The 13,017-nt window shown below is 47.0% G+C and overlaps 1 protein-coding gene across 1 annotated transcript; it reads left to right on the top strand.

Moving 5' to 3' along the window:
- Window positions 1-3,609: 3,609 nt before the first annotated feature.
- PRELP (proline/arginine-rich end leucine-rich repeat protein) lies at window positions 3,610-6,507 on the top strand. Its single transcript, XM_006834112.1, has 2 exons — window positions 3,610-4,573; window positions 6,332-6,507. Exons 1-2 carry the CDS (start codon window positions 3,610-3,612, stop codon window positions 6,505-6,507), a joined length of 1,140 nt encoding a protein of 379 aa, XP_006834175.1.
- Window positions 6,508-13,017: the final 6,510 nt, after the last annotated feature.

Genomic DNA, 13,017 nt, shown 5'->3' with positions numbered 1-13,017 from the left:
AGTGCTGGCAGGGATGTGGAGAGACTGGGACACTCCTGCATTGCTGGTGGGACTGCAAAATGGTCCAACCTCTCTGGAAAGCAATATGGTGCTTCCTCAGAAGGTTGAAAATAGAAATACCTTATGATCCAGTAATTCCTCTACTTGGTATTTACTCACAAGAAAAATGAGCCACAACACGAGAAGATATATGCACACCAATGTTCATAGCAGCGCTATTTACAATAGCAAAATGATGGAGACAGGCTAAGTGTCCAACAACTTTAGAATGGATAAACAAACTGTGGTACATACACACACAATGGAATATTATGCTACCTTGAAAAATAAGAAGGAAGTTGCAAGTCACCACCTAACATGGATGAACCTTGAGGACATTATGTTGAGTGAAATTAGTCACAAAAGGAGAAATACTGCATAGGACCACTACTGTAAAATACTAAGAAAAAGAACCCATAATAAAAGGGGGTGGATTCTTTGCTGGTCCTGGGATGTGGGAGTGGGTTAGGGGAGGGAGGGAAAGGTGGAGCGCAGGGCAGGGAATAGACACAGGATAGTTTGGGTGCTGGGGAGGGGGGCAATATACAAGAAGGGAGAGGGGAATGGAAGAACAAAGCAGATGGGAGCACAATTAGGTTTGCATGGGCTAAGTGGAACCGAGGTAAATAATGATGTATGCACAACCTTGGAACAACAGGGCTCTGGGATACAGAGACGGTTGGAATGAGGAAAAGGGAGGAATAATGTTAAGATGCTTGGCTGTCTTTTGAATCTTGGTTTTCTTTGCATTATATTGTAAAATAGACACTGGACAGAAAGGAATAGCCAAAAACATTACCATAGAAAGCTTGTAAATCCGTTTTCTGCCTATAACTGATTGGAATACCTAAAATGGGGCTATAAGGTGACCAGTGAAGGAGGCTTCCTGTGGAGCCTCTGCATTACATTTGACTATAGGTGGAAGTCTGAACCACATCCAGAGCTTCAGAGATGGGAAATTTCCACTTGAAAGAACAAGCAGACCAGCCTGGAGCAGCTAGAAGTACAGAAGATACATCTTGAAAGAAAGACCTACAGGAAAAATACAGAACAATAGAGACAGACTGGCTGTTATTACAAGAACTAGCAAGTTGCTTGCCCAGGAGACATCAAGGCAAGTGGTCGGGTCCCCTCAGTGCAAACCCTCTTTCAAGAGTAAGACTGAATGGGAATACATGCTCTGATTGGTGACCATGCTCATCACCGATAAGGGGAAGTGAGGGAAAAACAGCAATGAAGAAGCAAGCTAAGCCCTACAACCTTCAATAGACTCCTATGAACCCAAGTGGAGACCTGGTCAGCCAGCAGTGTGGCAAGACCTGGGGACTCTTGGGCCCAGAGTCAGTGACATAGCCACAGAGGACTAGAGTGGAGAGTGATGCATCCAGCTGTTGAGAAGAGAGGGCATATGCACAAGAACACCCATACATGCAGATAATACCCACTTGACCTGGATTCTATGACTGGATGATCAGAGTTCAACCAGAAGAAGATAGAAGAGGGAAAAAAAAAAAGAGTAATCAGATACAATTTGATTAACTTGACCTACACCTATGGATGCGGCAACTCAAAAGAGGAAACGAATCCTTACAGCAAGGATCATTCCCAACCCCTCACCCCCTCCACACACAGAGTAGACAGGGTTGGGCAATTTGGACATTGGCTACCCAAAATTGGGGAGGGGGGAGTTCAAAGCAAGAAGTCACTGGCTTACAAGATTTCAAGAGGGAACCTTGATCCAGAGGGCATGGAGGAAGGTAGACTCTCCAGTGAGTAGTATCCAATCTGTCTAGGCAGGACTGATGAAATGAATTGCAGATAGGTCTCTTGTGATACAATAGTGAATAATTGTTATCAGAACTGCTTGTGAGGGTTAGAAATGTAAAGGTAGACATTTTATAGCAAGGAGGGGCGTGATTAACTTTTCAGTCTAGGAGCGGAGGTCCCTGGGACAATCAATGGAGAAGAGTGGACAGCAGGACCCTTCCCAGAGAAGTAATGATGCCTGAGATGGAGGCAGAGATGATGACATGGAGAAATGGAGCAGCTGGAGACTTTAGATCCATAGAGGGAGAATGACTGTGTACTGACGACCAGGGGGCAGGCTTGTAGTGTATACTGTTTGATGATGCATGGAGGGGATTGTAACCATGGCAATGAGAGAATGTAAAACTAATGTTCTCCTATGTAAATTATCATATAATTCACAATAAAACATTTTTTTAAAAAATCTGGCAAAGGCATGTCTTGCTTTCATTTTACAGATACAAAGATGGTAAAGTAAAAAGTCCAATGACTCACAGCAAGGAGGCAGGGGAATCCGGATTCAAATCTAGCCTTGGAACTTAGATTCCATTTGAGTCTTCTCACATGGATGGGACACCAGGTCCTCCTAGATCTCTGAGGCTCGTAAGTAATTAACTTTCTCATGACCTTCAACTATCACAGCATAGTACCTTCTCCAGGTAACCAATGGGAAAGAAAACCTAAAACATCCCTCATCATCTCAGTCCAATAAGCCATTGAGACAAGCAGTAAATTCTTCCTGATTTCCCACCTCAATACCACCAGCCTCAGTGGATACAGGGATGGGCAATACTCAGTCAAAGTAAGTAAAAATGCTTTATCCACGTCCTTCCACACCTTGTAGATTCCACATCTGGGAGGAATTCTGGGTGCATCTGCTGGCAGAGACTGACGCATTCTGAGTGAAACGCGGGAGGCCCGGAGCAACAGTGTGCAGGGGTGGACGTGTAAGTGTCAGCAGCACTTTCCTTCCTACTCAAAACTTCCCGAGCTTTTCTCTGGAAGGCAAGAGACCTGGGTTTTTTGCCCTAAGTCTGTTGCTAAATCGTTTCCTGGCCCCCTTCCAGTCCTTAGCTTTTGTAAACAGTAGACTGTAGACTTGATTGGTGGATTTCAAACCATTTTTAGTAATAAAGCTTTTTTTTTTTTTTTCCCCAAATGAATTCTTTGGCGGAACCTCAAAATATGAAACAGATTCAAAACAGAGCTGCTCAAGTTGACGCAGGAGTGGATTGGGGGGGGGGGGGTGCCTCCACACCATCTATCTACTCAGTCTCTTCCATGAGGGAGTGTGGCTCCATAGAAACAGGGGTCCTCTAGGGGAACATAGTTTGAAAACTACATTAGAGGATTTCTAAGGACCCTTCTGGATTTAGTACCCCAAGTTCATATGCCCTAGCATTCCTCTTATAAAGATAGGGTTGCTTTTCTGATGTTATAAATGGGAAAATGGATGGCCAGAGAGGTTAATGGTTTTCTCCAACAAGCTCCAGGCTTCTGACTCAAAGTCCTATGTAGTTCCTAGCAGGCTGGTTCAACTTCTACAGAACAGGTTTACCACATAGAAGGATAGACTGAGCCTCAGCCCTTGTTAATTCCTTACTCACTGGGGACAAGCAAATAAGAGAATACTTTTCCATCCCCTAAACCCTGTCCTGCAGCCAGTCTGGCCACCTCTAGCTGTAAAAACAAAGTATTCAATTATTGAGACCCAGCAGGCTAATGGTATCCTGTGTCTCCTTCTGTAGGTGAGTCGTCTGGATCATGAGGTCATTCCTTTGCTGGCTCCTTCTACTTGTCATCATGGCCTCAGTGACCCAAGGCCAGCCAACAAGGAAGCCAAAATTTAAATTAAAGCCCAAGTCCAGCAGGCTCAGGCCCACTCCCAGCTTTCATGAGTCCTTGGAGCCTTTGGAGCCTACAGACCTGCCCCCTCCCCTCCCACCAGGTCCTCCATCTATCTTCCCTGACTGTCCCAGAGAATGCTACTGTCCCTATGATTTCCCATCTGCCCTCTATTGTGATAGCCGCAACCTGCGAAAGGTCCCTTTCATCCCATCCCGTATCCATTACCTCTATCTCCAAAACAACTTCATCTCTGAGCTCCCACTGGAATCCTTCAAGAATGCCTCAGATCTGAGGTGGATCAACTTGGACAACAACCGGATTCGAAAGGTAGATGAAAGGGTGCTGGAGAAACTTCCCAGCCTTGTCTTCCTCTACATGGAGAAGAACCAACTGGAAGAGGTCCCCTCGGCCCTACCCAAGAACCTGCAGCAGTTGAGGCTGAGCCAGAACCATATCTCCAGGATCCCAACTGGAGCCTTCAGCAAGCTGGAGAACCTGCTGCTCTTGGATCTCCAACACAACAGGCTGAATGACAATGTCCTTAAGCCCAACACCTTCCAGGGCCTCAAGAACCTCATGCAGCTCAATCTGGCCCACAATACCCTGAGAAAGATGCCACTTAAGGTGCCCACGGCCATTCACCAGCTCTACTTGGACAGCAATGAGATCGATGCCATCCCAAAAGACTACTTCAAGGCCTTCCCCAACCTTGCCTTCATCAGGCTTAACTACAATAAGCTCTCAGACAGGGGACTCCCCAAGAACTCCTTTAACATATCCAACCTGCTGGTGCTTCACCTGTCACACAACATGATCAGTAACGTGCCTGCCATCAGCAACAAGCTGGAGCATCTATACCTGAACAACAATTCCATTGAGCGTGAGTGTGGTGGGGCTGGGGTGGGGCCATAGGGAGGGAGGATGGAGACTCTGACACTGAGCCTCAGAGTAGGGTGACACAAAGAATCTACTTTGACACTGGACTTATATGTAAATCTTGGCCATGCCGCTTACTGTCTGTGTGGCCTTCAAAACAATCTTGGTCCTCTCTAGGAAGTTTCCTGATATTTAAAATGAGAGTGGTAGTAATGCTTCCTGTCATAAATTTGATGTGAGTACTTAATAGTTTAATATAGATGTTGTGGTGGTGGTGGTGGTTATGTGCTGTGGAGTCGGTTCCGACTCATAGCGACCCTGTACAGGGTTTCCGAGGCTGTAAATCTTTACGGGAGCAGAAAGCCTCATCTTTCTCCTGTGGAACAGCTGTAGTTGTTGTTAGATTAATATGGATAAAATGCCTAAAATACCACAGCAGTATAAGTTGCCATCAAGCCAATCCCAGCTCATGGTGACCTATGTGTGTCAGAGTAAAACTGAGCTCCATTAAGTTTTCAATGTCTAATTTCTTAGAAGTAATGCAGCTTATGGGAAGCCACCACCTGTCTGTCAGGGGAGGTTTCTGTGGAGCTTCTAGACTAAGAGGAACTAAGAAGAAAGGCCTGGAGATCTACTTTTGAAAATCAACCAGTGAACACCCTATGGATCACAACAGTGCAATGTGCAACCAACCATGGGGATAGTATAGTGCCTGACTGTGTTGCATGGGGCCAACTCAATGGCAGTTATAAACAACTTGAACAACAATGATGAAGGGAAAAAAGATAGATGATAAATGAGGCAAGGTTTAGGAGAATAAACATTTCACTTAGAGCAACATCTGACCTTAGCTGGTATCATCTAAAAGGTATTAAAAGGAATCTACCTCCTTGAACTCCATCAATAGGTTCATCATGTCTCCAGGCCCCCGTATGATCTTTCCAACACTCTTTCCTATTTCTGTCATTCCTATCTCAGTTACAATTCAAGTTACAGGGAAATCTCCAGAGTAACTCTTCGTATCTACCTTCTGGTTTCAAATTTCACACATCCCTTTTTCTCTCTACACTACATTAGATTCACCTTTCTACAATATAAGCCTTGATCTTATTGTCTCCTTTTACACACGATTGCATATTCTAGAGATCAAGGTGAAATACTGGAAAGTCTACTAAGATTTGGAGTCCTGGTGTGGCACTGTAGCATCAGCACTGGACTGCTAACCACAAGGTCGGCCGTTCAAACCCACCAGCTCTTATCAGAAACCGAGCTGGAACCAACTTGATGGCACTTAACAACAAACCTGACCACAATTTACCTTCCCAGCTTTGTCTCCCTGGTGCATCACATAACACTTTACTCCTCCCACAGTCTGCCAGGAGCTCTTTTGCCTCAACAACTTCATTACAACAGGTCCCTCTATCAGAACATCACTCTCCAGGTCTCCACCTATTGTAATCCTACCTATCCTTGAAAGCCCAGCTCAAAGTTCACTTCCTTCCTGATTCTCCTGGGTAACTTTCCAATGGCAAGCATTGTTGATTAAGCCAAGCTTCATTCATTTTGCAAATGAGTAAACTGAGCTCAGAAGTTAAGAAGGTTGAAGTGACTTCTGTGGTCACATAGTCTGGTAGTCAGCTAGGTCCAGAGAGGAGAACTCGCTGTTCTTCCTACTCTTAACTGTCCATTCTCTTTTCCTCCGACCCTGCTCTGTTCTCTCCAGCCCACTCTCTTGCTGATCTTTCCTCGTCTTTTTCCACAGAAATCAATGGAACCCAGATTTGCCCCAACAACCTAGACACCTTCCATGACTTCTCTGCAGATCTGGACCATGTGCCACACCTGCGCTACCTGCGGCTAGACGGAAACTACCTGAAACCGCCCATCCCACTGGACCTCATGATGTGCTTCCGCCTTCTGCAGTCTGTGGTCATCTAGGCCTTTCCTGCGTCTCCTTTGGACCAGACTTGAATATTGGTCGCTCAGGCACCTGTGCCCACAGGCTCGCTCCAGCTCCCTTTCTTGCTCCTAACTTTGCCTTCCTTACCCCACCTTTCTGAGGCAGACAAAAGCCATATACTCTGTTGCGCCCCCATAGTCTTTGGAGTGAGACTTCTAAGGGCTTGATTTGGTTCCGCCCAACTCAAAAACACACACTGCACCCCAAAACTCCTGGATTTATATGGTCTCCCTTTGCATCAGAAGCCTGCATATATATAAAGACTCCAGGTCCTCTTCTTTCTCACTCCACTCCTCACTCCAGGGCAAGTCTGGGCCACGGACTGGCATCTGGATCTTGGTCCAGCCTGGAGTTGAGGCTCAGAAAGCTTGCTAGAGACTTCTCCATCGTGGGCAGCTCTGGTCCAAAGAGGCTGAGAGACCAAGGTCAACTCCACCAAGGATCCCTTCTTCCAAAACTGCTGCTCCACCACCCCATTCCCTAGCAACAGACATCAGCACTAGCTCTCTACTAGTATGTGTATTCCAGAAAGGAAGTGTAAGGGAATGACTAAGTGGAGGGTCAGGGCTCCAACAGGGGTTGTAATCCAGCCCCCTCTTGACAGCAATGAGCTGAGCACCTCTCCCTTTGTTCAGAATGAACACAAGCACACACCCTCCTGACTGGGCTTCTACGTTCTAAGAATAGGAGACGAGAGATAGAGCCAAGGAGGAGAATGGCTCAAGGAACCAACAGAATGGGAGAGGAGGTGGCAGTCCAAGCTCCAAGATAGATCAGTCCTACAGTCCCCCTTGTCCACCCACAAGAGGCCTGGTATCCTGAGGAACGCAATGTTCACAATGAGGGTACAAATCTATCAGCCCCGCCCACCCCCACCATCTGTTCTCAATCAGTGTGGATGGCCCAATCCAATCACAGTTCCACCCAAAGGGAGGAGGTTCCTGAGAAATGGAGAAGAGGTGGAGCTCCTGGAAATCTCCCAGAAGCCTCTTCTGTTATTTGCCAATTAATCTCCACCTTTAAGGCAGACTCACCAGTGGCACCTGCTGGCTGGTGGAGGTCACAGTCTTCCTCCTCGCCCTCTCTCTAGGGTGATTTTCTGAGGCCAAGGAAATGGCATCAGATTCTGCTGTGGAAGAGCCATGGCCATATGCGTGGTTTCTCTCTCCTCTAGTGTCAAAGGGCACAAGGTACTGAAGCTCAGAGCTGGGAGCACAAAGAGAAACCTAGCTGAGGATAGTTAGTTCCCAATTTGCTATATGGTCTTGCCTTGCTCTCAGCTCCCACATGTGTAAACCATGTTCCTCCAATGTCCCTCCAGGGCTCATGTTCAAGTCTGCAAGTCCACACTGCAGACCCCTCCAGTGCAGGACAAATCCTGAAGAGCACCTCTTCCTTGCCAGCAGTTCATTCCCTTAGGGACTGCCCCTTCTCCAGAGGCTCCCTCACCCTCTTGCTTGTCCCAGGTGAGCAACTTGGCAGGTCTCCAAGCTGTCTTGCCTTCCTCTCCTCCCCTTGCTGCCTCTACAGCCCCCTGTGCACGTATGTTGAGCAAAGTGGAGAGGAAAGTATAGAAATGAGTAAGACAGTGGTGACCCTTAAATTAAGATTTCCAGAGGTTTTTAAGACATTGAATTAAGCTAGATCCCTAACTTCAAGAAGTCTCTTCTTACCTTTTCCTAATTCACAGCAAACAGGGCCCATTTCATCAGCCTCCTTCCCACCACGCTTCCCTCCAACTGCCTCATTCTTGCTAGCTGCCTCTGGTTTCTCCAAAGCTCACTGCTTAAAGTCTATATACTTTTGTGGCTGTAAGCAACCTGGTGCTATGACTTGGATAAGCCACCCATCTGCACCTTGTTCACACCTCACAACCTCAGCTCCTTTGATAAGGCCCTCAGGGAGCCCCCAGGAGAGAGGGGGAGGTCCCCTGCTCCTACAGAGACAAAGCTGTTTTTGTTCCAGCAACAACACAATCACCATCATTCCACTGCCCCATCTAGAATGTGTCTGATCCCTTCCTTGTACTCTGTAGCTGTGGGCCAGGGGTGATTTGAGATAAATTGGCTTTATAGCCCTCCCTCCACCATTTCCCTTGGGTTTCCTTTGGATTTAAGAAAGACCCTCCTTCTCCCGCAGGTACACCCCTCAGTGCTGTTACCATCTACATATACATGTGTGTAGGTAGGTTTGTATGTGTATCTGTACATATATCTAGTCCCCTTCAAGACCATGCTAACTTTGTAAAACCATTTTCACATTCCAACATGCTTCATAGCAGAGGTAATAAAATAACTGAAACACACCCTTGCTTGAATTTGACAGTGTGAACAGATTGCTACTAACTCTTTAAAGTCATCTTGACACCCCACACCACCACCTCACCACACACAGACACACACACCTCTCTTATTTGCTCCAACAAGATAGACAGAGAAAAGATCTTATTCTTAAGGAAACTCCTAGATATAATTCCAAGATCTTTTCTTAGTTAACCCATCAAAAAAAAACTCATAACCTTCTGAAACATCAGTTCTAACGTTAGACTAAACAATTGAAGCCAAAGTCTACCAAATGCTCAATACTGAGCCCGCCACAGTTCTCAAATCTGGGTAGACTTTGGTGCTGTAAAATAAGCACTGGACTGCTAACCACAAGGTCGGCGGTTCAAATACACCAGCCACTACACAGTGTCAATATGAGTCAGAACCAACTTGACAGCACTTAACAACAACAGTAATAGTTCTATTGGAGTTCTAACAATGGAGTAGGAAAAACACTGAACTGCTTACCAAAAGGTCGGTGGTTCAAACCCACCTGTTGTTCCTAGGAAACCCTAATCAGGGTTACTATGAGTCAGAATCCACTCAAAGGCAGTTAACAACAATGGCTATATCAGAACCCTGGTGGTGCAGTAGATAAGTGATAGGCTGCTGACTGGAATAGGTCACTCACTGGAACCCACCAACAGGAGAAAGATGTGGTAATTCTGTCATAATCATAGCCTTGTGCCCTGTGGGGCAGTCCTATGTAGGGTTGCTGTGAGTCACACTAAACTCAATGGCAGTGAGTTTGGTTTTGGAATACCTATATCTCTAGTAATGAGGGCACTGAAGTATGCTGCATGACATGGTCGGGGACATACACAAAACGTCCCCGTTGGGTACTCCTACAAATCAGTAGATACAAAAATGTCACATGTCAGTCACTGTTCCTGACCAAAGAAAGCTCACGGGCTAGTTGGGGAAAAGGAGTATGTGCAGGGATCAGCGAAAGAGCTGTATCAAAGGCAGAGAGCAAATTAGAATCCTCCAGATGGCCTACAGGCCTGCAGTCCTTCAGAGAAGGGTGTGGTCAGGGGACCTGATTCTTTCCTCTGAGGGAAGGGTTGTTCCAGAAGCAGGATTCCTCATCCTCCCAGCCTATGCTACCGCACCTTCACTAGGAGGAAGGCTGCTCGATGCGGAACCTACCCTCTCCCACCTGCCTGTGAAACATCTGTTTCCATTCAATGCTGCAAGTGGACATAGAGTATGTGCCGCATTACTGGCAAGGAATGCAAGAAGAGGTCATGTACATGCCACTCCCTGAAGGAATTCATGGCTTTCTAAAGGGAGAAATACAGGAATTCATAATTCTATGTCTTAAGTGTTGGTAGTAATCATGTACAAAGAGTATGGAGGGGAGATCCTCTATCTCAGCCTGGTGGCAACCAGAAAGTCTCCAAACCCATGAACTGGATCTGAAGACATGAATTAGATCATGCCAGGTGGGAAAGGGAAGAAAATCACATAAACAGCAAAAAGGTAAGAAGGAGGCTTGTGTGTGTGTGTGTGTGTGTGTGTGTGTGTATTAAAGAAAGAGGAGCATGTTCCAGTCATGGAGTTATGGGGCCAGGAGCCCTCAGCAGAGAACACATCCCTGTTGTTCAAAAAGCAGGAGGGTTCCTGAGCTTTCTAGCCCCCACCATAAAAGCAGCAGCTGGCCAGACTTCTACCCACACCTCCATTCCATTCCATCAACCTGTCCTGGGCTTCTCCTTATGAGAGGTTAGGATTCAGATCCCCTTTCCCAGACTGTCTGGGAGCTGAGCTACCTGGAAGAACCACATGGTGCTGAGACTGTTTCCCACACAGAAATCCTTAAAAACCAGAGTGTGGGATTAGGGAGAAAGTGAGAGGCTGAGGGGAAGATGGAAGAGGGTCTACAATATGATGCCTGTGTCCAAGGTGGCTCCCTGCCAGGAGGTGTGTGGGAGCAGACCCATGCGTGGCAGTGAGGCTGGCTACAGGGCAGGGGGCACCGGGACAGAGGAAGGAGAACAGGGTGCAGGAGGGAAAGTGGGAGCAGGTGCAGGGAGAATGAATGAAAAGTTGCATTTGCATTCCTCACTGGGGAATAAATGGTGTGGGGTAGGAGGTGGAGGCAGCGGGCCTCCAGTGGGCAGCTCTGTGAAGAGAAGACAGGATCACAGTCCTTTCAAGTGTGCCATCTGCTGCCTGACTACCCTTCTGGCCCAGGGCACTCTCTCTTTCCACCCAGCAGATCTCCCTATGGTATCTCTCTATGGATGGGAACTGCCAAAGCCACAGCTATATGCATTGCCCTGGTGACCAAGTTATTGGGCTGGGGAAGCCCCCTCCCACACCTGCTGGTGTCCACAAACACTGCAGACCCCCTGGGCCAGGCTATGAGATCTGTTCTCTCACCTGGCGTGCCAGGGCAGAGATGAGTTCTGCCAAAGCCATCTGTTCTGAAGGCACCAAGACACATGGTCTTGGGCTCTGGAGACAAAGTGAGAAGGGGAGGGTCATACGAGTAATGGAAAACCCTGTGGCTCCAGAGTCAGGAAATTTCTGTGCTGTCCCTGCCTCTGTGACCTTGGGCAAGTCATCGCACCTCTGGGCCTTAATTTCCTCATTTGTACAATAAAGGTCTCAAACTCCATAGTTAGAAGACCTCACAGCTGGGATTCAGCATCTGGTTAGTAGGAGAGAGTAGGGAGGAAAGGGGCATCACTGAGGAGCATGGGCAGGTACGAAGGGTAGAATCTTGGGGAAGACAGCTTGGTCCCCACCCCCTGTCTTCCACCAGGGTTATGCCTCAGCCTGCCTGAGGTGAATCTCTCCTGATAAATACACCTGCCAAGGTATTGGGAGGAGTAGAGGAGTACAGTCTGGAATGCTTCTTAGGGGTCTGTCCTTTCCTAGGCCCATCCTCAGTGCTTGTCCATTTTCTTTCTTCCTATCAGATTTAGGGAGCCCTTGTGGTATCATAGGTTAAGCCCTGGGCTGCTAACAGCAGAATCGGTTGCTCAAACCCACCAGCATATCGGCAGGAGAAAGATGAACTTTTCTGCTCCCATAAAGATGTACAGCCTCAGAAACCCTAAGGAATCTTTCCACTCTGCCTGACAGGGTTGCTATGAGTTGGATTCAACTTGTCCATAGTGGGATCAGATTTAGAGACTGCCCTGGATCTATGAACTTGAACTTGGCTGTCAAATGCTACCTCATCCCTATCACCTTGTTGATGAATTACCCAGACCTTTGGACCTTCCACTTGATGAATTTTTTTCAATTATGCTTCCCTGTATTGAGGTTTTAAGTGGTGGGGTGGTGGGTGGCTGGAGCCCCCTCAGCTCAGCCTCTTGTTATCTTTGAAGCTGAAGCTCATCCCTCTCTGAGTGGAGAAAAAAGCTGGAAAAGCAGGCTCCACCCTTCTATCTCTCCTCTTCACCCTCTCTGAGACTACAGGATAGGATGTGTGTGTGTGTCTGTTAGCTGCTGTGCACTTACCCTACCCCACCCCTGAATCCACAGTAACCCCAAGCAAAACAGAATGAAACAGTGCCAGGTCCCATGCCATCCCCATGATTTGTAGCAGATCTTTGGAGGTAGGAAAAAGTGGGACAGAAAAAAAAAAATTAAGGAGAGAGAGAGAGGTACCACAGTAAGGAAAAGACCTGAGGGGAAGGGAGAAATAAAGAATTACCAATCATCAAGCAAAGAAAAGGGATGGAGACCCTCAGAGGAAGGAGGAGAGAGAACAGCTGGACATGGGGAAGAATGAACATCTGATTTATCACTCTCCTGTCTGGGCCAGCTCTTTAATCTCCTCTTGGCCTACATCAACCCAGGTCCTGATCTTTGACAAACCTTTCCATCCCAACCCTTAACACTCTGAACTATTTGAGGCTTCATTCAGAAACACAAAGAGTAAGGTTCAAAGTTTGAGTGGAAGGAGACAGGGCAAGGAAATCCAAAGGTGGCCTCAGGGCAAGAGAAGTTGGAAGAGGCTTCTGGGTTGGCAAAGAACCCTGTCTTAGGAACAATTTTTTAAAAGATAATGCAATTACTTAGGTGGAATCCTGAGTCCTCTCCACAACCTTGTGAGGTGAGACATTCCCACTAGAAAGGACAAGCAGACTGGAACAGCTACAGTGACAGAAGATACATCTTCATTATGAACCTGACCTATACTCAGAG

Source organism: Chrysochloris asiatica, unplaced genomic scaffold (genome assembly GCF_000296735.1).
Source record: "Chrysochloris asiatica unplaced genomic scaffold, ChrAsi1.0 scaffold00009, whole genome shotgun sequence".
Classification (NCBI taxonomy): Eukaryota; Metazoa; Chordata; class Mammalia; order Afrosoricida; family Chrysochloridae; genus Chrysochloris; species Chrysochloris asiatica.
This window is presented reverse-complemented; position numbering and strand designations above follow the sequence as displayed.